A 26,613-nucleotide genomic window follows, 5' to 3' on the forward strand; every position below is an offset into this window, starting at 1 on the left:
TTTTTAATGAGTCGGACATTTTGGGCTGAGGTCCCAGCCTGGCATCTGTCCCTTTCCTTACTGAAAAAAATACATGCATGCCAAATAATGTGCATGTAGTTTGTTGTCCATTTCTATACCAAGGGAAACCCTCCACAACATAAGTCTTTAGGTTTTTGCTTTTAACCACAAAAAAGTGCTTCCAATCATAGTTCCTGTAGTAGAAAGACATGAGCCAAACTGCTGTGAAAATGTTGTAGCAAAACCACAAATGAACCTGAAAACTTCACATAATCTATCTCCAAAATGTCCACATACCTTCTCTGTTCCAAAATTTAGTGAGCTTCCTACCTAGAAAGCATCATAGACTCAATCCTAATGCAGGCAGCAACATAACAATTTTTTTTTTTTAAAACATTTTAGTCTTTTTTTGTATTTCGAAATAAATCAAAATGGTGAATGAGTCAAAAGAAATGATTATAAATGTATCTAATTCATATGGTAAAATGGTTTAGTCTAACTAGTGCTGTCAAACGATTAATCGTGATTAATCGCATCCAAACTAAAAGGTTTTTGTTTACATAATAAATAAGTGTGTACTGTGTATATTTATTATGTATATATAAATACAACCACATGCATGTATATATTTAAGAAAAATATGTTATGTTTATATATTAAATATATTTATTTATACTATAAAGTTTAATGTAAATATATAAATGTATATACATGTAAATATTTTTTAAATGTATACTGTATGTATATTTATATATACACAAATAAACATAGTACACATATGTAAACAAAAACTTTTATTTTGGATGCGATTAATTGTTTGACAGCACTAATTGTAACCCATTATTTGCATGTTTTGTATGTTTACATTTATAGTATTGCAGTTAGCTTAGCAGCATGCTAACATCAAACTCTATTGGAATCAATAGTGAATGTTAATAGTGTGGCGTGTGGAGATTGTTCCACATCAGTCACTTATTAGGTTCCACGATTCTTAAGAGGTTGTTGTAGTTCACTAGGTTTTGGAACAGGACTTAATCATAAAGATCCAGAATTTTCTAAAGGTGTCATTGAAAAGGCACGCATTGCCCTTATTCTTGTTAAAACCTGATATTACCTTTTACAAATGAGTTTGAATTACTCAGTATAAATGTAAAAGAAAAAACAAGTAAGGACTTTGAAGGGTTTAGTGTTCATTATAAGTTCTTATCTGTATTGAATTAGTTCTCTGATGCTCTCCATACAGTATTGTTTGCCGAAAAGCTTTGCTTAATGCCATTATGTTGCATTGTCTTAAGCGCTAAGCTACTTTGCACTGACAATAGCCCTGAACCCAAGCCAAAGGAAAGGGAAGCTTCTCTTACTATTGTGCCACTTTGCACAAATTACTTAATTGGCAAACACACAAACCATTACTTTAAGTCAATTTGCATTGGATACACAGTACATTATGTGCACTCTGTGAGGGTTTTGTCTACATAGCTCTTGTAGTAGCAGCACTCTGAGCTAGTGCTTTGTTTGGAAGATTAGATAAAGGCTAGAAGAACTTCCTAGTTTTCCTCCCTTATTTGATTCCTATTACAAAGGCTTTTTGCACTTGGCTTCATGCTTTTTGCATATGTGTATATATATGTATATGTATATATGTATGTGTGTGTATATATATATATATATATGTATGTATGTATGTGTGTGTGTGTGTATATATATGTGTGTGTATGTGTGTATGTATGTATGTATGTATGTTTTTCTAATAAAAAATACCTAAAATAAAGAAAATGTCCTTAAAACAATATAAGTTTACTATTTTGTATAATAATATGTATTTGTATTCAATGAATTTATCTTCAGTGAAGTTTCTTTTTTCAACTCCATTGGCATTTTTAAGCATTTTTTTAAATTATTTTTGCTTTTAAATAAGAGAAACATGCCTATGGGTTAAAAAATACTGATTTTGCAGTTTTTTACTATATATTATTCTTTATGAATGTAAGTCATGTGAAACATCCCTGCTGTCTCAGGTAAGTGTGTATCATGACACGCCCTGCGGGGTCTGTGTGTGTGTTTTTTGTGTAGTTATGCTGCCCTCGATGGTGTTGCATAAATCGTCAGTCGTACAGCCATACCAGCGTGGGTTCTACTGCGCGGACAACAGTATCCGCTACGCCTATAAAAGCAGCACTGTGCCTTCTTCTGTGCTCACAGCCGTGGGCCTCCTCCTGCCCATTGCCAGCGTAAGTGCCCCACAGAGGGGCCTCAGAAAGGGGACATGGGGCCAGGCGAGTGGGGGGACTGCGTGGGAAATGAAGTCTTTTGAGAGAGTTATTATAGTTTATAACCTAGGACAAACTGCTAGTGCATAGTGCCAATCACAGACAAACATTAACTATGTGTAGCCATTCACTTCTCTCAGAAGCCGAGCTACCATGTCAGACCCCACTCCCCTGCCTGGTATTTCCCATAATCCTCGGCTGCCGTGTGCTGTGCTGTGCCGCTACCTGCGTGTGTCTTTCCGTGACTGACCTGAAATCTCTCTCTCTTTCTCTCTCTCTCCCCACTCTCTCTTTGTGTGTGTGTGTGTGTGTGTGTGTGTGTGTGTGTGTGTGTGTGTGTTTCGCTGTAGCTGGCCTGCCTTTCCTGATAATTGAAACTAGCACAATCGAGCCGTACCATCGCGGGTTTTACTGCAGTGACCAGTCCATCCAGTACCCGTATAAAAACGGGGACACCATAAGTGATGCCGTGCTCTGTGCCGCTGGCATTCTAATTGGCATCCTCTCTGTAAGTTCCTCTCTTATATATATTCATATAAATATACCACTAATTCATATAAACATCCCATCTTCATCCCTCACCCCCTATTAGACCATAGATATTAGTAAAATAGGCTAACTGTAGATCTAAATGGTGACTTATAGTAGATAATCCTTTTTAAATCTATTAACCAATCCTCCCCATCCCATCTTTTTATTTAAAATATTTGAATAACTCAACATCGAGATTTATCATGGTCAGGGCTATCGCTGTCTCTATTCTTCTCTCTGTCTCGATCTTAGTCTCTCTTTTCTGTTCTGTCTTCATTTGTCGGCATGTGTTTTGTGATATATTGCTCTTTTTGTGTTTTTTACTTTATTATTATTATTATATTATAGTTTAGTTATTCTCAAAAACTCGCAATGCTGAGTTAATGTATAAAATGTTATAAACAAGTAATGTAATAGAAACCTTGTGAAAAAGTTGTACACTTTAGCATACTATTAAAAAGAGTGCTTATGAAAGTAATATATTTTTTATAAAGTGTAATGTTTTCCTGATAAATGCTGACAAGCATTTATTTTAATTAAACTTATGTCATTTTGATTGAAGCTATCATGTATTTAATATTTTTGTAAATAGGCATTGCAAATGTTGAAGTTGCAATGTAGTACGTTTAAAATATATTTACTTGATTAACATGATACAGTTAAAATGAAAATCAAATAATTTACATTTGATGTGTTAATAAGTGCAGTTCTTTAAAGGAAAATAAATAAATAACATTTTAACGGTCCTAAAAAGATTCTGATTTCACCCCAAAACCAAAAAGAAATGAGCAGAATACGTTCTTGACGGATTTTGTGAAATGTACTTAATTTAGTGAAGTGAATTTGGGGACAAAAGAGAAAATCCTCGCAAAATTCAATTTGAGTGCAGATAAATCTGGATAAGAGATTAAACCGCCCCACAGCTGCTGAGGCGTTGAATTAGTAGACATTCACAGCCTTTGTGACAGCTGCCAAAAGGTTAACCTCTTACAACTGAACCCAGTCACCTGGAGGACACATGTTCGACGAAGAATAGAAAGAATGCAACATCCAACCAGATTACTTTTAGCTCTTATGAAACTCCAAAACATTGTCTGAAAACAAAACTTCGCCATGCCAGGCGATCCCCATGTGGAATAAGTGGTGGAGATGAGGGAAGTGGTCTTGCAGTAAAAGCCCCTGTAAACTGGCACGACACCAAACCATGACTCCATGGAGATCCCATATGGAGACATGTGTGCCTCGCTGTCTGGAGTAGACATGTTCCCATGCTCAGCAATTCTTCTGATTAAAATAAGGACTGTGTGTGCGTATATATGTTGTGTGTGTGTGTGTGTGTGTTGGCACCCCTCACACAGCTGTAGTTAATTAGCAGTGTCTCCAGTCCTAGTTTGGTTAGGCCTCAGGGAAGGCAGTCCCACTCTTCACTACCACCACAACAGCGTTCCTCTACAGTATGAAGAGAGAAAAGAAAAAGGAGAGTGAGAGATAGTAAATATCTCATTAAGGCATGGTTTATGTACTTCATAACCCATGCCTCTTTTTTTAAATTTACGTCCTACTGGTTTCAAATGGTGCAGGCCTCCATTTTAAACTGCTCATATGAAAGCCATAACCCTTAGAAACATATGTTCCATATCATTAAAATATCACCAGCAATGGGCAGGCCATGCTCAGTCATAACTCAAGTTACTCGTTTTCTCTCATTTCTTTAACTCATTTCTTCTTGCTTTTTTTGATTAATGTGCTTTCCTAACTGGTACTTTATTTGCATGTTTGTCTAACTCCACCCTGCATGCCCATGACCTGACCACTGAAATCTTGTGATATTATACAATGACACATTAATGTTTGTGGTATGACTTCACAAATTCACCATCACTTTATGATCTTAATGATAATGAGCTCTGTTCCAAAACCTAGTGAGCTGCCTCGCTTTCTAGTGCCTATATGGGCAGCTGCCTACATTGGTAACATGAACATCATTGAACCTAATAAGTGCGCAGTTTGTAAAACTATGTAGGCAACAGTGCTGAGCATCACACAAATTGGTATAGTGTTTATTGTTAGCATATTGCTAAGATAACAGCGTTGAAAAATACAAATGTATTGTGTGAAGTGTTTTTTAATGGCACTGAACAATTTAACTGATAATTTTCAGTAATGATGAAATATGTTTATTCAAAATCAACATCTCGGCTATGCATTTATAATTGGCTTTTTCGTGAAATTGTCTTAGAATTTCACTAGATTTTGGAACAGAGCCTGTATATAATCTCAGCAATCAGTGATTTTTTTTTATTTATTTGTATTTTTTTTTATTGCAAATTAATCGTTTTTCTAGATTGTGATTGGCGAATGCTACAGGATCCATTGCCTGAACCAGGGCTCCAAATCGTTCGTGGGAAATCCATATGTCTCCGCCCTTTACAGACAAGTGGGCGTGTTCATCTTTGGCTGCGCCGTCAGCCAGTCATTCACAGACATCGCCAAGGTCTCGGTTGGACGGATGAGGCCGCACTTCCTAGACGTTTGTATGCCTGACTACACTACCATCAACTGCTCTCTGGGATATATTACTCAATACAAATGTCTTGGAGATCCCAGCAAAGTACAAGAAGGACGTTTGTATGCCTGACTACACTACTAATAAAATGTCAACACTGTTTTCAACATTGAAAACATTAAAGAGATAGTTCACCCCACAAAGGATCGTCCACAGGTCTTGGAGATCCCAGCAAAGTACAAGAAGCCAGGTGAGATATTCAACACTCACATGCACAATGAAATCCGAGAGCTTTCTGAGCCTCTAGACAGCAACACAACTACCACGTTCAAGGCCCAGAAAGGTAGTAAGGACATCGTTAAAATAGTCCATGTGACATCAGTGTTTCAACATTAATTTTATGAATCTATGAGAATTATTTTTGTGCGCAAGAAAACAAAAATAATTATTCAACTTTATCCGTTTGTTTTTTTTCTTGTTGGTTTTTGTTGTGTGTTCATTAGTGTGATTAGTGTTATTTATATTTATTTATTTAACAAAGATATATATAATATACATTTTCTTTCTTTTTTCATAGAAACGTAATGTTTTAATGTATTTAATAATAAAACACATTGTTGATTAAATGTTCTTTTTTTCTCCCTACAGGAAATCCTTCTTTTCTGGACATGCTTCATTTTCGTTGTACACCATGCTGTATCTGGCAGTAAGTACATACACTGTGTAATGCTCTCACACTGTCACAGTTCTTTTATTTTTCTAAAGAGCTGTTCATTCATGATTGTTATGTCTAGTATGAAACAGGGACCCTCTATCGCCCTTTCACCCTCCTCTGTGGGTCTCTGAAATGTGGGTCACTCTTATTTTCCTTGTTCATCTCCCGGATGGACACACTCCACCTGATTTTATTTGTGCAGCTGTATAAACTTCCCTTCTCTCTGAAGTTGTCCTTCATTTCTCCCTCATTCCTTATGCTTTATTTCTATTCTCTTTTTGAATAGGTCACATACTTTTTCCACACTAATTATGCAGAATCCCCAATATAGCTTTACATACACACAAAGGCAGATTTCGCTCAGTGGAGTCTCTCACTGTATGTAAAGCCTCTTTCAAAGGCTTCAAACATTTTCCCTTTCACATGCACGGCCCTACACTCCTCCCTCCTTTTATTCAAATCCTTTCTTTCTGCTTCTAAATCATCAGCATGTCCATGGGCCCCTCTACCTTTCACTCTCTCAGATGGCAAGAGGGGGAGCCGCTCTGCTAATAAAGGTGGCCAGATGTTCATTCTCAGCGTTTTGAGAGATTTGAGAAAGTTAGGAGGGTGATAGAGAATGTGTTTTTGAGGACACAAACCTGTTCACAAACTCATGCAGGTTTGGTTCTAATGCTCTCAAAACAGCCATTAAGTTAATGTGTGACTTTGACAGATGGGCCTGACGCATGAAACACTGGCCTGAACACTTCCTATACAAAAGGAAGCAGTACGTAAAGAAGCAGACACAGGGCAGGTTCTGTTGAGTGTTTTGCGACTAAAACAATCAGTTTGTATACATAGACCTGCTGTATTTTAAACAGTAGTGATTAGCCACAATGCAGGAGAGATGTTAGCCAGTGTTACACATTGTTATTCATGGAGAAAAGCAAGCATTAAGGAATACAGGATTCTGAGAAGCTGAGTTCTTCCAGAAACCTTCTTTATAACTTCGGACACTGCAGTCTGAATTATCATCTTGATTTGAAAGCCTGGATTTGTCTCTGAGTGTCTCTGAGGGGCAAATCATTCAGATTTGATCAGAAACCCTGGCCAGATTGCTCACAGCCGAAGCCAAAGTGTAGTCAAAATCCATTATAAAATGTGAACATGTGAATAGACTATTATGTTAAGATACAGGTTGACTATCTAAGATTATTTTACCATCTGTTCTTGGCATTCAAAGTTAAAAACGAGAGGCCAAGAGAGAACGCTCTGAGATATCTTAGCACAAAGCATGATAAACAGAATTACAGGCCTGAATAATTCTGAAAAAAGGTGAAAACAAGTGGAGGAAAGTGCTCTCTGAGTAGAGTGATTGAGTGAAACAGTCTTACTGACTGAAGCGTTCCTGGTCTCACTCCCTGTAATTATCTCAGTCTAGCTGTCATGCTTCATGGGTCAGACGCTGAAGTCATAATGAGAGCTCGCACCAGTCTTGTGATCCCCTTTTATTTGCACAAACGTAACCTAGGTCAAAAGTAGACAGCCTTTGTTCTCACCAAATTTGCGAATGAATCATTCTGGCACAGTACCTCAGAACAGAACTCACACCTGTTTCGTCAGTGACACGTATTAATAAATTTATGTATATATGTGTGTGTGTGTGTGTATGTATATATGTGTGTGTGTGTGTGTGTGTGTGTGTGTGTGTTTTATATCACACCGCCCACATATACACACACACACACACACACACACACACACACACACATATATATATATAAGTATATATGGTATATTTGTAGCAATAGCCAAAAATGCATTGTAAGGGCCAAAATTATCTATTTTTCTTGTATGCCAAAAATCTTTAGGATATTAAGCAAAGATCATGTTCCATGAAGATATTTTGTAAATTTCCTACCATAAATATATTGAAAGTTAATTTTTGTTTAGTAATATACATTGCTGAGGACTTCATTTGGAAAACTTTAAAGGCAATTTTATTAATATTTTTTTTTTATTTTTTTTTGCACCCTCAGATTCCAGATATTCAAATATTTGTTTCTCGGCCAAATATTGTCCTGTTCTAACAAAGCATACATCAATGGAAAGCTTATTTATTCAGCTTTCGTATTATGTATAAAACTCAATTTTGAAAATGTTCCCCAGTTATTGAGATCATAGTCAGGTTAAGATACCTAAATTTAATAAGTTGAGCTCTGCCCCCTAGAGTGACTGCTAGAACTGTACATGTATGCGGTTGGATGGTGTGTTCAAGGGTCTTAGTTGAACCACAGTGCCCATGCGGCTCAACCTCATGTGCTTATTGAGTTGGAACAGCATATCAGTTTGTTCTGGAGAGCGAGTGTATGTGGGCATTTTGTGGGCAGCAAACTGGGTATTTACTAGCCTCTCTTTGGCCTCCACACTCCATAGTCCAAAGACTTATGGTTTGGCTGCTGCGTGACTGTGCCTTTCAAACCGCATGGTGACACAAGATGCTCTAGTTAGCCGTAGTGACCAGAGAACAGGCAGTGAATGATACGACCCTTCTACCTGCTTGTTTTCAGGCTTATTTATCTGTAGGTCATGGTCATTAACATGTGGCGAGGCTGCGTTGGCTTTGCAGTAATATTTTTGGACCTGAGGTCAGGATAGAAAAGACTTTAGCGGTGAAGTTTGACTGTTTTCTACCAGAACTGGCAAGATTCAAGTGTCAAATACACTTCAGAATGACCCACAAAACCATGCACAGCGCCATGAAAAAGACCAACCTTTCCTTTCAAAATATTGCAAAATAAGTATAGTTTTCCTCACACTCACCTTTTTTTGTTAAGATGACACAATTTATTTATACCACATCTCTCTTGCTTTTTCTTTTTCCCTTACCAAGTTGGACTGAACATGCCATTTTGTGGCTGCTTATATGACCTGAAGTCAATTGCTGGGCCTAAAGGAAGAGTTTATTCATATTATTCCAAACCTGTATGAATTTCTTTTAGAGAACACAAAAGGATAAAAGCTTGATGACTCTACTGGTCACTCTTCTCCATCCAATGAACTGGGACGGAATCTTTCAATCTTAAAAAGGATGCAAAAGCACGTAAAAAGTATCAAATGTGGTCCATATGACTTATGACATATGAAGTCTTTTGAAGTAATACAATACATTTCTGTTTAAAATTAAAGTTGGTTTTGGCTTAAAAAAACTTGACTTCTGGCCTAGTTCTCTTGGTATGCTCATGAGAGTTTATGTGAAAAGTTGCATTGTTCAATTCATGAATACATATTTTTTTAATGAATCTTAATTCACAAAATATCTGAATGATTCATTCACGAACATGGCTGATTTGGTATGAATACATAAAGGCATAGTTCACCCAAAAATTAACTCACCCTCATGTCGTTCCGATATTATAAGACTTTTGTTTATCTTTGAAATATAAATGTTTTTCATATTTACTTTTTACTTAAATCTGAAGTCCATTCTACCATAACTGACACTTTGAAAAATTCATGAGTTTATATGAATCGAGTGGTTTAATTCAAGTCCTTTGAAGATTATCACTTTATATGATGAACAAATTAAATTTAGGCTTTTATTCACATATAAATTCAATGCACAGACATATATGGCAAATCATATATGGTTTGTTTTTGCATGCGACATGTTTGAGTCACCAAAAGAATCAGTGAGGTTTGTTCTCACATTATATGCAACTTGCACAAGGCATATGAATCACTTTCGTGACTCTTTTGTAGTGCACTTGAATCCTTTTTTAAACTTTTGAAAAGAATGACTAGCACAGTCTTCAGAATTTTTTTTTAACAACATGAGTGTGACTAAATTAATTTTTTAACACTAATCCTTCAATAGCCCAATTTTTTAACACTTATCCTTCAATAGCCCACCAGGATATTTTCCATTGTCCCATTTGGTACCTCAGTCAGATCTGATAGTACCACCTAGATCGCTTGCGGGGAGGAACTGGATGGAGACTGTCAGCGGGACAGAGTATGTTATCTGCACGAGAGCGTGTTACTTCTCATGTGGGCACAGGGCGTGTGTATGTGTTTGTGTTTTGAGTTCGCATGTCGCTGGAGAATTTAAGACCACACGTCTGCCATTCCTGCTGCCACCACCTCACAAAGCACAGAGATGAGAGAGCCATATACACCCCCCAGCATCTGTGGCACGTTTGGCTTATCTGAGCTCTGATAGCAAGATGCACTATATCTGATCTGATGGACTGTATCTGAGCCCTGAGGGTCCTCAGGCTCTGCTGTTCTTATCAGCTCTTGGATGCCTACGTGTGGTGAGGACCCCACTCTCGCCCTGAGGAACAGAGCCACTTTAGGAGTTTGGAGAAGTCACGGAACTCATCTCTAAATCTCCAGACTCAGACAGGCTGGCTTACAGCTAAAGAGATCAGCGTCAGCGGGACTCCCTGTGTGTTGGATGTCACCCTTCCATGACCTCTAACAGTCCAACATATACCAGAACTCTCTCTTTACTGTTTTAGTGTAGAAAAGATTTAGGGGTGCCACAAGTCATAATACAAAAAAAGTAGAAAATGTTTTCGAGAACTTCGAAAAATGCTGAATTCATTCTTATTATGGATGCTATTTAGAGGCCCTGGTTGTCTTGTTTATCTTAAGCCCAGCCGCGATTTAGTCATCTGTGACCAATTTTGAAAATCCTAAAAGATTTCTATAATCCTAGGCTAAAATCTGTAGTCTTTGATTGCTGGTTTGACATGTTCACAGACAGCAGATTAATAGCCGTTGCGATCAAATTTGACCTCCGATGAAATTTGGCAGTGTCCGAAGATTTAGCGTACAGTCCTGCAGTGTGATGGATTTCCGTTGGATGTTTGTCAGTTTTTGATGGTTTTCTAAGACAAGCTATGATCAGAATTAATGCTACAGATTTCTTCTAACCGCATAAACTCCGGCACTCCCGTCCTCCACTCACGGAATTTATATGATATGTTGCCTTTGCTATGATAAACACCAGTTGCGCTGCTGTTTTCATGTGGGTGTGTAGTGCTGCTTGCACTATTCTTCTTAAATAAGCCAGTATTGACACCATTCATATACTTTTAATGATAGCCAACATTACAGCCCTGCGTTCAATGCATCTCGCAGTCACTGAACATGTATGAGTTGATAATGTAGAACCCTGGACAAGTTTTCTTGCGCACACTCATTTTTAACGCGTCTTGACTGTTGTACAGTCTGACATTAATGACAGCTGAGATCCCACAATGCGACATGATCATCATGTTCGTACAGTCTGACAAATACAATCCTAAAGGACCTTTAAAAATTGCACAGTGTGAGCCTGGATTTATGGCCACTTGTTGATTTTTAAAGTGAAATGACAATAGCATTCCACTCATTGTGGCGCAACATTCACAGTTGGTGCGAAAGAGAGCATGAGAATGTCACTGTTGGCTCTAAGGCTCAATTCTTTAATTTTGGAGAACCAATTTTGGAGTTATTTATTAGGTTGGAAGGTTGGAAAACACTCGAAGCCTTCATAAATCATTCGAACAGTAAACACAATTATTTTGTTCTCGTTTATCATCTGTGACGTGAGAGAAAAATCTTAAAATGCAATAACAAAACAAGAACATAAAAAAAGAGAAAGAGAAAACCTCAGGGATTACTCATTCAGTTTTTCATTTTAACCATCCAAATTTATTGATTCACTTTTGTAATTTAGTTTGCATTCAGAAATAAGCAAACAGACCTCTGTCTCCATAAACCACAGATCTGCGGTTGAAGAGCATTCCATTGCATTCACATGGCCCGATCAAAGATATTATTGACACGTTTGTTTCTAAGTTCTCCGCTGGAACTTTTTTCAGTATAAGAATGCCAAGTGTATGAAAGCCTGTGGTTGAAATAGCTACAGATGCTTGGTTAGAAATTCTCTCTTTACTGCCAGCATTGAGGCCATGCTGGATCAAAATGAACACGAGTATGAATTTATTTATTTATCTTTTGCCTCAGATGAACTCTAGCCATATAATCAAGCAAGTATCTCCATTTCAGTCAGTCATCTATGACATCTAACACTTCTCTTCAGCCAGCTGTTAACCCAAAAGCTCATATACAGTAGCGTGAGAGGAAGAAATGTTTGCTGATTCAGGCAAAAATGGCTGAAGGTTTTGTTTCAGCATATTTTAAAGACCTCCTGCTTTGGGCCACAATGTAAATTGAAGTAATGAGACAGCAGGCCATATGTTGATTCCAATCGGTTTGAGGCACAGACGCACATAAAGACCCTTAGATGCTTATCACTGTACCATCCTTCCGTTCTGAGGGGTTGTTTTTATGAGATAAGATCCATTGAAAATGATTGAGGAGGCCTCTATTTATCTTCAGTCTTTGGCATATTTGGCACACGTAGCAGTAATGCTAAACTTCAGCCTAGTTAAATACTCCAGAAATCCAAACGGCATTACCTGACCACAGAGAACTCCGGTTATTCATCAAAACTGAATTTGTGAAGACTCGAAGAGCTGTCAGTGTGCTTGTGCAGGCACACCCATCCTCGCATCATCTAAGAACTTCATCCAGTAAGGAAACTCCAACTCCCAAACATCCTCAGGGAGGGATTCCTTCCTCTCTACGCACACAATGCCTTCGGAGCAAGAAGAGAGCTGTTCAGGAAAGCAGACCTGACCTTGTACACACCTTCATTTGGAGCGCAAAGCTCAAGATGGTTATTGTTTGTTTTGTCTAACAGATCGTCTGAGTTTGTGCATGATTGTTTATCAGTTAGTGTCACTGTGTAAGGTTGTGTTCTGTTGTCTGCTGTGGTTTCAAACTTAATGGAAGTTTTCCTTCTCGGGTGGTGATGGATGATTAAGGGAGGGTGATGAATACAGGGTCCTTAACTGACCCAATTTGAAGAGTTTCAGGACTGATGGGCCGCCGGAGCGTTGTCAACAGTTTGTCCTCCTGACCCCCATCCTCCCCTTGTCTTTGTAACCCTCAATCATTTGTTTTCTTACCCTAAAGAGTCTTCCTGTTCCCAGAAAGCTAACTCTACAAGGAGTCCTTGGATTTAGGTGGCTACAGAAAGAGAGATTTTTTTTTTTTTTTTTCAGTCCTGTCCGGCGCTACTTTGGGTTCTCAGTTTTTCTGTCTCTGCTCCACCCACAACATTCTTTCCCACATATTTTTTTTAATCCACCTTCCTTTGTTTTCTATTTAATTTCTCTAACCCTAACCCTAACTTATTGTATTATCTCAGCTGTTATGTAATAAAAACATAAGTTTTACAGATGTTCCCTTTGGTTAAATTGCTTTCCATCTCTGTTTCTTTAGTTCTACCTGCAGTCTCGGTTCACGTGGCGAGGAGCCCGTCTGCTGAGGCCACTTGTGCAGTTCACCTTGCTAATGATGGCCTTCTACACCGGGTTATCACGTGTTTCTGATCACAAGCACCACCCCACTGATGTTTTAGCTGGCTTTGTCCAAGGAGCCCTGGTGGCCTACTTCATAGTAAGTACATATTTTATTTCTATCCAATTCATATTTCTTAAAATATAGTTTAGTATCTTTAAGGAGTCAAGAGGCCATTGTGGAGTCAATCTTGAATTTGTTTTTATTGGTTGGAATGTAAACCTATTTGGAGATTTCGTACTTTACAACATTTAATAACCACTGGCCTTGATCTGGTTGTCATCACAACCTCTGGATTTTTTTTTGTTTTTCCATATTGGTTAACAATATTGGTTAACATTCTGTTAACACCAGAAAAACTAATTAAACATTCCTTTCATAAATATGCTGGCAATTAACAACCCAACAAGTTTGACAATATAGCGTATGTTTTCCCATTTCCCACTCTTCACTTTAAAACATGAAAATCATGAACTTTTCTTTTTCTATTTGTTATAGTCCATGAGTATGTTTGAGCTCGTCTAGAGACAGATTTATCAGATAGCTTGTCAAAAGAACCAGTAAGAACAGACTTTATCTCGTGTCTTCTGAATAAAGTGAAGACAGAAGGCCATCCGGAGTTTGAGGTCGGAAGGGGATCTGAATATCTGGAACCAGACCACAACATTCTCTAGACCCCACCCTCTCTCTTTTTCACCCCTATCCACAAAATTACTCATCCATCAGAGTGAAGCATAATCTTTTTCTTGCTAATGCAGAGCATATTGCCTCTATTGCACCATTACCCACTCTCAAATGAAAAGAGGAGGGGTTTTGGAAAAAGGAATTTTACACTTCATAATTGTAGCACGTCACTTTTGGTGGTGCCAGACTTTCCCTGCAATAAGCAAAGCTTATTGGAACTGAATGTACAAAGAAAGAGCATTTTCTCTTAAGGAAAAATTACAATGTTTATTAATCATGTGAGAAACAGAGATTTATCTGTTTATCTGCATCGTAAGGGGACGGTGCAGAGATTCAAGGCCCATTTAAGGCTGATTTATACTTGATGCGTCCGCAAGTTCGCTTGGGTGCGCACGGCAAATGACGTAATCGCGGTGTTACCAGAAGTTCGTTTTGAGTACGCGCAAACTCATTTCACGTGGCGGTGTCCACAGCATTTTTTGTAACTTTCCGCGTAGCTCCACATTCGAAGATGCACAAGTTCAGGGCCATTCTAGCCGAACATGCACGTCTTTGTCGGCATTTGTGTGAAACAGAAGCCGTTTGATGTGAAGTTCAAACTCCATCAGGTGCTTTTTGATGCTTTGACAGAAAACAACGCATCGTTTTTTTTTGCATAGTTTGTCAAAGGCTTTTTATTTGAAGTGTGTTTAATTTTTATTGTATAAAAATAGAATTAGAATTAATTTAGATACTATTTATAAACTATTTGCTTGAATTTGTCTTCTGTTTGATGTGAAATAAAGCCAATAGTTTAAGATTATTTTAATCAGTTTGTACATAAAGAAATTATTAATTCATCAACTTATTCATCATGGGAGAAGTCTTGTACAGGCAAATTACTTCTTCTCTCCGGTGATTCCCGATGGTTTTAGAGGACAATTACTCCTCGTTGCCCCCTGTCATTTCAAAGAATAGTACAATGGCAAACGCGACAAGTATAAAAGCCTCGTCCATTTGGGAAGGTGCGCGCGCAATCAGCGGAGGCTCGCGAAGCAGAGTCAGGCGAAAGTATAAATCCCGCTTTAGGGGAAGGCAGGAGACCAAGACCTCCTAATGGGGTGATCTCTTGATATCACCCCATCTACAACATCTGAAAGACAAATATTTAAATTGTTAGTGTTGAAATTGGGATATTGAGTTGTGTTTCTAAATATTACAATTCCCAGAATATCCTTTCAGTGTCTTTCTTCCCTCTAATTAGCTGTGACAGCGCCACACTTTTTATGGTCCACAGATGTTCGCCAAACATTTCTCTACTGGTATCATGAACCTGCAAAACATTTTATCTCCAATCCTTGAATATGCTGAACCCTGTGTGGTTAAGTTTTCAGTTGGCTCTTGTCTTTATTTATTGGCATTTCAGTTTTTCCAAGAGCAGTTTAGGCTTTCGCCAACCCTTTAATAACCTCATTAAGAAGGACATTTTTAGTGAAACAATCTTGTTTTACTCAAATTATCCATCCACTGCTAATGGTCTTGATTGTTTTTGAGCCCCTCAGGTTCAAGGTGTAGGAACTAGTCTTTGACACCTGGAGAAGTTTCTCCCCATTATGAAAATAGCAGATAAGTACAAATAAAAGAGAGCAGAAATGAGATCCTTTTCACTAAAGATCAAGGTGCCCATGTACTTGTTTTTAACAAGCCTACATTTGGAATCTGTTCCGCTCCCCATCTGTCAACGCTTTAGAGGTCCAATTAAAGTATCTCTAATGACCAAAGCTCAGATGGAGCCTATAGAGGTAATGCAAGGTACGTGTCTTTAAAAGAAAAGTTATGTACTCATACATCAAGCATTGGTTTCGACCATAGGTGGCAGTGCAACTTATCCAAACTTCTCAGCAGGTCGTCTCAGACAGTTCATGGTTTGGAGGTGCAGCAATTCTTCTAAGCTTGGCTGTAAGTGCTGATTTCTGCTTAAGGGGGTTGTGTTTAAAGACGTTTAGAGGTTGTAAGTGCTCTGGGTTGGTGTCCAACTGGCTGGCTTCAAAGAAACCATGGAAAGTTACAGGTCTTGGTGAGTTTTGGCCGTATTGCAAAAGCTGATTACAGACTTACTGCATGTTCCATATTAAAGAGGATCAGTTCACATGGCGCTGTTAGACTGGGATGCCCACGGAGAACTGATCTCAGAACAGCAATTCATGTCCGTCTGCTTATGTATCATGCAAGGGAAATTTAAAACGCAGAGTAGCACAATGTTAACTAGGCCATCAGTTTCGTTCAGTCTCAAAAAGAGGCTCCTAAATCCTACATTCAATTCCTTGTACTCAGGCCTGGATTATATCAGAAATGTTGGCAAGATTCACTATAACGTTACGAGTGCTGAAGTCAGGCAGCCGAGCATATGTTTAAATTCTGATGTCTAAATGTCTAAAAGAACCCTTGAGATTCAGACTTCAGAAACCACATTTTCCTTCTTTGTCTTTTCTGGACTGTTGACTGCGGCCACATCCTCCGGTCCTTCCTTTTGGAGAGTGGCGTGAGCTGTTTGTTCATGTCATCAAACACGGCCCACTTTCTAAGCTGCTGACATGGATGGAGAGAGTGTGAGAGGTTGGCTGCTTGTAAGGCTCAGTTGCAGAGGTGTTTCCTGCAGGACTAGACAAGGGTGGAAACAGCTGGAGGCCAGCTCTCAAACAGCCTTTCCGCTTCCCACTCTTTCTTTCTCTATTCACAGCACCTCTCAAGTTCTCACACCGCAGCAGTATCCCACCGTTCCTCAGGAGCACAGAGGGTCATGTTCAATATTCCAGACTCCAGTTCCTCCAGCGATAACGGCCAATTGCTAAGTGCTTCTGGTCTGGCTTGGGTGGTGAGATGGTTGACCCGATATCCTATCGCTTGACTCTTTTTTTTTTTTTCATTGGCTGCCACAGCACTCTCCATGTAGCTATGGTAATGGAGGCCATCTCAAACTGAAAATAGTATGGTTGTGTGTAAGAAGAAAGGAAATTTTAATGGTGTTATTAAACTTTACTAATGTTACGCTGGAAAGCGAAGCAGCAAAAACACAACTTGGTATCCACAATTATTATGCCGATGTGGCTCAGTGCCTGAAACTACAATTTAAGACACATGCATAACATAAGCAACACACTCTCACACATAATCATGTGCTGTGTTTTGACACTTTTAGGATCAGACACGCCCAAACCAATGGAAGACCACACACACATGTGCACACACCCAGACATATCGACTATGAACCTGTTCACAGTTCAGTTGAATCCCAAGTCCATAAAGCCATCAGTGAAAAGCGGCAGAAGAGCAGTGAGGTTCATTTGAGATGAGTTTAGATGGAGTTAGTTTGCCCTCCCAGCTCTGGGATCCAAAATAAATATGCATTATGTTGATCTTTTGACTCTTTGGCACAGTTGTTGGATGGTGACAAATGGTTTGGTGTCATTTCCTGTCTGATTAAGGGAATGTGTATGAGACAGTGCTGGGTGGAGCAGACCAGTTAGTTTGCCCTAAGATGATGTCAAACCAGTTTAATACAATATAATACAGAGATGGAGACTAAAATAGTACATTAGGCAACTTGATGCCTTAGTGTTTTCATGTATGTTACAATTTAAAGAGAATGTGTCTTAGAAAACGTTTTGATCTTTTTTTTTTTAACTTTGGTCAAAAAACACAAAGATCTCTCTCCAGTCTAACAATGTTCCATTACATTTTTTTTTTTTTTCAGGAATCATTGTACAAAATTTCAAGGAATTTTTGTTGTGGCCATATCATGCTAGTAGAACAGCGTTTTACAAAATAACCACCTCCTCCATCTTTCACTGATTCTTTATGCACGTGGGCGTCAGTCTTTCCTCAGTTTGATGCAAAACAAAATGTTTCCTATCAGACCCAAATTAATTAAACTTGATCTCATCATAAAAGTGATAGCTAAAGCGATCTTAACACTGTTCAGTGCCTAACTGGAAAGCAATTCCAGCTGCGGTGTTGAACCAACTGTAAAGTCTTTTTGGACTGTTAAAGTGTATCTTAATTTCATCCCCCAGTAAGTGGAGCACACAGGCTTAGACAAACATGCAAAACAGCTTCCTGGTGCTGACTGGGCATTCGAACACAATGGAGCGAGTTTGCTGCGGAAGAATTCTTTCAGACCGAGGGCTGTGACACAGGAAGCACTCACCCCCAACACAGGTTAATTGGCAGCCTGTGATTACAGGTCAGAGGTTGTAGTGCATCAAGAAGCCTATTGTAAGTCATGCTGGACAGTACGGTGGAATGCAGGCTTGCAGCTGATGGCATATGTGATAACACGTAATTACACACATTCCAGATATGGAGACATTTTCCAATTATCAGATGCTCCGTCTTGCATCAGCCCTATCAGTGTAAAACACAGTTCTTTTCAAATAATGAGTGAATTTCCAGAAAATATTAAAGCGTATAAATTTTAAAGCTCATAAATTTATGGCAACAAAAGCAGCTGTACTTACCAGAAATTCTGCATTAAAAATACAGTAACAATGTTTTCATTATTACAGGAATCCACATTGGTACCTGTATATTTTATAACTTATAACAGTGTCTTTCATTAAGTGATATAATGTTAATATACCAATCTGAACTATCAAATCTGCTTTTTTGTAATCTTAAAATGTACTTAAATCCAACACGATAATACGGGTGGTAAAAGCCACCGAACATGTACATAAATGTAAATAAAAATGTGAAAAAAACATTTAAATAAAATAAAATCATATGTTATGTATCACTCTGAGAATGTCCTTTTATTGTTTTTTCACGCAAATTATACCGTAATTCTGTTTTTGCTTGCAGAAACCATAAATTTGTAAAATTACGCTTAATGTGATGTTAAACTCTTTACAGTTTCTCACCATAAAGTAACTTACAGTTGTTATTATTATAGCATATTTATAGTTTTTTTCCCCCTCTAAAAAAAAAAAAATTGTAAGCATTATATATACAAATATGCATTCTCAAACCAAGTGGCATTCATTTTAAAGAAATATTGTATTGTGCAAAAAATTGCATTTCAATCAATATTTTTAACAAAAAGAAGTATTTAAATGATGAAACAATATATTGTTTGGCCTTGTCAAGCAACATACTTGCTCTTAGAACGAAATCCTTCAAAGGTTCTAGATCCAGTTTCCTGATGTCATTCCAGCGCAATGTAAAGGTCACTCTGGAAATGTCATGATCTTTCTGGCGGACTTTCACTCATGTAGGCAGAAGATGGTCACAGGAGGCCCTATAGTATGAACTCATCCGCTGTAACCTTTGGATAAAGCTCTCTTTGTATGTGAGCACAACGTCTTTCACTGAAAGGATATGCAAGAAACAGCTGCTGGAAAGATGATTCCAGAACTCTGATGGCCTCTCGAAGGCTTTCTGTTCACTTTCTGTCTCTTTCCACACACACACACTTACAAACCTGTTGATAGTCGCAGCTTACTTGCTCAAGCCTGTCACTCACATAATCAAAGGAAGTCCCTTTTTTAACTCTGTGTACAAGTCTCTGGGCACTTCTTCTTCAGCCCATGGGCAGTACGCCGCTCCGGGGTGCCTTGGTTGACAGCACCTCCTGAAACATGTCAGGACAATTTAGCTGTAAGCTACCCCAAACACTGACCTCTTTTCCTGTCACACACTGGCCCCATACTCTTCACACACTCATAAATAGCGTGTGTTTACGCATTGGCAGGCTTTCTTGAATCAGTGATTCCACGGCGCTGCCGTCCGGCTCAGCTGTTCTGCAGTAACATTCATGTTGTGCAGACGGCTAAATATCCCGTAGGCCTCTCCTATCCCCGTGAAAGCATCCCGTCTTTGGCATGAAATGCCCGTGACTCAGACTTGTATATTTTCAGCTCTTTGTAAATCCGTTGGGTGCATGCCTAGTCTAATGCCAAGGGCACACTTCCTCTTTTCCCCTCCCCGGTTTCCTGTTTTGCCAGTGATGTCATTAGGACGTAAAGGGAGGGTTGTCGGGCATCTTTCCTTGACGACAAAGTTCTTCCCACGCCAAGTGAGACCATTAATACTGACCTCAGTCCCTCGCAGTCCAAGACTGGAACAAAAGAACTCAGGGGTTTCCTCTATCTTTACTACTGACTCAATGTTTTTAAGGTGTGTGGTGCAAGTTGTTCGCTCTTATCAGCGTGTGACCTCATACACATCTGTATGTCACAGACAATGGATTGCCAGCCTTTATATCATCTGACATTTCAGAGGCCATATTACTCATTTGTGGTTAGTCGAACATCCAGCAGTGCTTCTGAAATATGTGTTTGAATAATTTGTTCTTGACTATTGCAGTTGCTCATGCCCTGTTGTTTTTTTTTAAGGAAGTTTTTACGGATATAATTGGGATTTCCACGACTGAATTAAACTGAAATTATATGGCTAGTTTGAATTGACGTAGCAAATGCAATCTACAGTTGCAATTAGAAATTGAGTTTAATGAAGTAAAATTCAAATGAATTGAAATTCAAAAAATTGTGTGGAATAAAAAAAGATTCTGAAACTGAAATTCTGAAAGATTATGTAAACAAAGACTTTTATTTTGGATGTGATTAATCGCGATTACTCATTTGACAGCAGTCTTTTTGAAAGTGTAAAAAATAGTGCTGTTAAACGATTAATCGCGATAAATCACATCCAAAATAAACGTTTCTGTTTACATAATATATGTGTGTATACTGTGTATATTTATTATGTGTACATGCATGTGTATATATTTCAGAAAATGCTGTTTATATATTAAATATATTTATTTATAATATAAATTATATGAATATAAATAGACATGTAAATATTTTTTTAAATATATACTGTGTGTGTGAGTGTATTTATATATACATAATATAAACAGAACACACATATATTAAGCAAACAAAAACTTTATTTTAAATTCAATTAACTGTGATTAATCGTTTGGCAGCACTAGTAAAAACATTTTGAAAAATGATTGAAGTTTAAAGGTCATATAGACCTTAAATGTTATCTATTAAAATGCTAATATCTAAACATTTCAATTGATATGAATAAGTAATATGTTTCTTAATGTTTTTAAGTTTGGGGTCACCAAGTTTTCTTTTTCTTTTTTTTTTTTCTTTTTTGTAAGAAATTCCAAGACACATTAATCAAAAGTGACATTGGAGACTTACATTTGTTATAAAAATGTTGTCTTAAAAATGTTTATTGTTATATAATTTCTTAAAACAGAAAACATGTTCACAATATGACTTTCTTCATAAACTCATAAAATTTTATCGATAAGAATAGGAGAAAACTTTATTTCCCAGCTGTTGCATTTCTCTGAAAAATTAATCAGTCAATTCATTCTGCTATCCTTCCAAAAAGTTGAATTCAGTTTCCTGTGGTTTGTGGCAACTGTGGTTTAAATTCATGATTTTAAAACAAGCCAGTTCTTGTTCAATCCCTTTTTATGTACTACAATCATATTCTGTGGGTTCTGTGATTTGCATTCTGGAAAGTGTTTGGTTCTTAAATAATCTAATATGTTTTCTCTCTCTCTCTCTCTCTCTTCAAGCCTTTTATGTATCGGACCTCTTCAAACCCAAAGCCAAGACTGCCACTCCACCTCCCTCGCCAATCAAGAAAGAGCTCCTCCCCTCTTCTGACATCATAGACAGGAACAACCATCACAACATGGTGTAGGAGGAGGTCTCCCCATCCCTCACCTCCCCCCGAATCCCCTGAAGAAACCAGAACAGCCACCTGTGACAGAGGAGCTCCGGCTTAGCTGACACCTCCTCTCTCTCATCTGACAGTAGAATGTAGGGACAGGACAGAGACAATCCTATTGACTCTTATTATAATGACCTCAATATCCTAGAGCCCGATTCGAAAGGCCAAACAGACACAAAGCTAACAAAAAAGCGATTTCTCTCTCAAAAATTTGCGGAGAATGAATTGAGCCCCTGTGACGAAAGTAATACACAGAATGCGTTAATGAACGCCAACAAAAGGAAGAAGAGAGTGAATGTGAGGCTGGTCACGTGACCAGCACTTCTCTCTTGTCTCTGTGGCCTTTCAGCAACAGTATAGGACAATTCCTTATATAGGACAATTCCTTATTAATAGGAATGATTTGTTTTATCTGCGATGTAATTAGCACAGATATATTAACAGTATAAAGAAGAATAACTTATAGCACTATATCCAAGTTCATTAAACGTCACCACTCGCTATCTGAGAAGTGTAGCTTTGAGAAGCTTTTAGCCATCAAAGTTGATCTTAGCTACCCGAACAGTGGCCTAACTATTGGAGAATGCATTTTAAAGGGTTTTAAATGGCGGGTGGGTGGGTTTACACGAGTATTTTCTTAGATAAATAGATTTTTATTTTAGATAACGATTTCACGATGGCCACCGCCCATCCCTGCCCGAATTCTGGGGGCGTGGCTGAGCCGTGCCACCTCGCTGTCTTCTGATTGGTCAGGGGGCGGGGTTAGATGTCGGGGAGGTGTGTCTCGTCACCACGGTCATAGGGGTTGACTCCCACTGACCACACTGGCACATTATTTTTAAATTTTTGGAACCGGGAACGAGCTTCTTCCGCTGGCTGGTTTGACCTCTTTCCCTTCCTACTGCATAAATCACTCAACTTTAGTTGTGTGTTTTTACCCAGAATGCCACCTGTGCCCAAAGTCCACCTGCCCTGGCACAAGTCAAACTGTCCCGAGAAGGGGATGTGGGGTCCCTCGGCAGGACGCTCTGTCCCGTTTGTGTGTGTTTGTATGTGTCGCGTGTGTTTCCGCACTTGGTCCTGGTGCAGTGGACCAATACCATGTGAAGAAACTTTAGAAAACTGTGGACTTTTTTTTTTTCGAAATGCCTTTTCTTAGCCTCGATGTTCCGATCGTGATGATGTCTACTGTCCCCACTAACAGCTGTACAGTACTGCCTGACTATTACAGAAAACACATCCATACAACACAACTCAAGCTCCAAATGTGTTGCACATCCCTCCCATTGTATAGTCCGTCCTATCATTTCAACAAACCGTTTTATTTCTCTCTCAGAAGTATATGAATAATGTATAGATCACTAAAATTAACTATGTAAGATATTATTTCTGAACATGTTTAGATATATCCACTATGAATCTAAAAAGCAATGTGTCATGACCTGTGTTATTTACAAAGTGCTGCTTTTATGAGCAACGATTGACCGATTTTTGTATTTAGGTGACTAAAATATTGTAGATTTGTGATAGTACGTTTTTAATAAGCGTTGAATAAAACACATACAATTGTATCAAATTCACTATTAGTATTTTTGTATTGTCTCATTTTGTACAAAAGAAATAATAGCAAAATGTTTTTGTTTGTTTTTTCTGCTAAATGTACTTCGCTCTAATACATGTGCTTTTAAATAAAAGCTCATTATAAACGACAAAAACGAAATGAATGTTTGTTTTTATTGTGTGAAATTGAAATTGTCCTAGTGTTTGGTGAGTTAAAAATGTCAAACAATATTTTATGTGCCATTTTGCATGTCACTTATACAATTTCTATTTTAGTTTATTTTAAAGTGTAATTTAAACACAAATTTTCAGCATCATTACTCCAGTCTTCAGTGTCACATGATCCTTCAGAAATCATTCTAATATGAGATTTTATGTTTATTCTTATATATAGAATGAATAAAACTGAATAAAACCACTGAATAAAAAAGGGAATTGCGACTTCTTATCTCACAATTCTGACATTTTTTTCTCGCAATTGTAAGTTTACATCTTGCAATTTAGATTAGATTTTTTTTTTTCTCAGTTGCATGATAAAAACTCGCAACTGACTTTTTTCTCAGAATTACGTGTTTTTATCTCTCAGTTCAGACTTTATCACAATTGTGATTTATAAAGTCCAGTTTATATGTTGCAATTCTCACAGTTGGGAGTTTATATTTCACAACTCTGAGATAAAAAGTTGTTACTTTTTTTATTTTTTTCATTCAGTGGCGGAAACGTGCTTCCATAGTATTATAACATTTTTTGTAACATTATAAATGTCTTTACTGTCATTTTGTCCAATTTAATGCCTCTTTGCTGAATGAAAGCAACTTAAAAATAACCTTTTAAAGTCCTTTCAATGTACATTTGTTGTTATGGGTACACTGTACTACCATAAATGTGAAATTGTCCTAGTGTTCGATGAGTAAACTGCATTAAAGTTTCAAACAGAACATTTTTATGTTGCATTTTACGTGTTACTCAAGTACCCACTATAAAAAGTTTGAAGAAGAAGCCAAATGAATTGTCTTGGAATGAAATAATAAGTTTTTAATACCGTCAGCATGTTTCAATCAGGGCCGGGCGTTCTTGTTTTCCTAGGACCAAAACTGTGACTTCATATTTTGGCTGTGTGTAGATCATCATTTCTAATGTTGACGGTGGCACTCTGTCATATTCTCCACCGTTAAGCCTTGAAACATCAACGTATAGCTGAAACATCTCTACAAATTACTGTAAAATGCAACTAACCAATCTAATTGAACAGCTTAATAAAGGAAATGATGTCAGCAAAGGTTGGTGCATTGAATTGTTGGTATGTTACATCAGTGGGTTGGGTTCAGGCCAGGTTTGTGAAGTCTGATGGATCGCAGCGATGGCATTGAGAGATGTTCTGGTTCTGTGGTCATGTTTGGCTGTGGGATGAGAGCTGGGGAGGTCTGTATGCCAGCACTGAAGAAAACCAGTGAAGTTGTGTTACTCTTACTAACGTGAGCCTCGGCACGCCTGGGGTTTTGGACTTTGTATTTCTCTGGTTTTGTACTGACATCTACAGTAAGCCACCAAAATAGTCTTCCCTCAGGTTGGAACTTAATAAACCTGAATTTGTATGTGTTTATATAAGACAGATTATGCTTAATGTTGATTGCAATCAACTGCCGCAATCCTGCAGATGATTAAATTTAACTTCCGTGCTCTTTATGCGTACTGCAGCTAATCTGAACACTCTTCAGATGTTTATGTGTTTATTTTGGACACTCTTCAGATGTAGTCAAATGTAACACTCTTCAAATGATCTTTTGTTCATGGATTAAAACACATTATTTTATAAAAAATAAAGGTGTAAAAAGACTTGTATTTTAATGTGTGTGTGTTGTGTCATGGATGTGTGTGTGTGTGTGTGTACAATTAATATATATACAATATATATATATAGTGATACACACATATTTATATGTGTGTGTGTGTGTGTATATGTATGTATATTATATATATATATATATATATATATATATATATATATATATACTGTATATATATGAATAAGTTAATAAAATGCTATATCTGTCAAATTAACTTACATTAGTACATTTAATGTAGATCTCATTTAGACTTGTGCTTTAAATTCACCTTATTAGAGTGAATACAGGTAAAATTGGACAATATTTTGTATTTTTGTAGCTTCTGTATTTGTTTGTTTGTTTGTTTATTCCTATATTGTATGTACAGTGCAGATTTTTTACTATGTAACTAGTATTGTTTGAGCGGTTAAGCCATTTGACATCATACTTTAAATTATCAGACAGTGTCCTATTTTTTCTGTATTTACACTAATACCATATTAAAGGTGATATTCAGTAATATTTATAAGTATTGATGCAATATTACGGTATTATCTGAGTGAAAAGTAGGGTAATATAATTGTATTTTTTCAATGTTATAATTGTCCCGTAATGCCTCCCCTGTACACAAAGTGAATGGGTTTCTTTCCCCTGGAGCTATTCAAGCTGTACACATCCTAGCCAACATTGTATGATCACCTTTGACCTTGATATCAGCCTACTGTAACTTTTTTACACAACGCTCCAAAAATCCCAAATGGCATCCGCTGTCTCTGCTTGAGTTGATGACTATATTGTTTTGTTCAGGAGGTTTATGAGTCCTCCGGCATACGGCCACATGTACTGTATACTTACAGATTTACTCCAAGTACAAGAAGAGCACTGTGACCCACCGAGGAGCGGTCCAGCAGCAGCTGCTGTGGTAGGGATGGGGATCAGACCGCGTTGAGGGCGGGTACAGCAGGAAGGACGTCCAGGGGCTCTGAGGGTCTTTTCACTCACAGTCTGGAGGGGCGACAGGGCTGGGCTCCGCTCTCTATTTCCTTTAGGGAAATGGAGCACATTCCTCAATCCAACCTAGAAATGCACAAAAATAATCACAAAGAGGAAAGGAAGAGAGAAAGGGAGGTGGATGTCATCTGAACAACCACTCAACAATGTTAAAGTTGAATGCAAGGGTTAAAGGTGGTGGTGTATGTAACAAACACACATCCAGACAAGTGTTAACTGTAAAATAAAGGCACACTTTAACTGAAAGCTTGAGCGGATTTTTAGGACAGCAGTTTAAAAAAAAAAAATCAGGTTGAGGCAAGTTATCACAGTGTTGTTTTACTATTATTTATAAACTATTATAGTATTCATTGATATTTTGAATTAGATTTT

General features: G+C 37.8%; 1 protein-coding gene across 3 annotated transcripts in view; it reads left to right on the plus strand.

Moving 5' to 3' along the window:
• Positions 1-23,559, plus strand: part of LOC109113303 (phospholipid phosphatase 3-like) — a 49,823-nt gene extending 26,264 nt beyond the window's left edge. The window contains exons 3-8 of one of the 3 annotated variants that reach the window (XM_042746436.1): positions 2,621-2,778; positions 5,146-5,392; positions 5,524-5,557; positions 5,956-6,013; positions 13,346-13,522; positions 21,686-23,559. In XM_042746436.1, coding sequence (XP_042602370.1) covers positions 2,621-2,778; positions 5,146-5,392; positions 5,524-5,557; positions 5,956-6,013; positions 13,346-13,522; positions 21,686-21,814 — 803 coding nt within the window. In that variant the 3' untranslated portion in view covers positions 21,815-23,559. Of the gene's footprint in view, positions 1-2,073; positions 2,232-2,620; positions 2,779-5,145; positions 5,430-5,523; positions 5,558-5,955; positions 6,014-13,345; positions 13,523-21,685 lie in introns of all 3 variants that reach the window. The other 2 variants (XM_042746435.1, XM_042746437.1) reach the window with 2 other exon arrangements.
• Positions 23,560-26,613: the final 3,054 nt, after the last annotated feature.

The sequence above is a fragment of the Cyprinus carpio genome, chromosome B20 (assembly GCF_018340385.1).
Source record: "Cyprinus carpio isolate SPL01 chromosome B20, ASM1834038v1, whole genome shotgun sequence".
Classification (NCBI taxonomy): domain Eukaryota; kingdom Metazoa; phylum Chordata; class Actinopteri; order Cypriniformes; family Cyprinidae; genus Cyprinus; species Cyprinus carpio.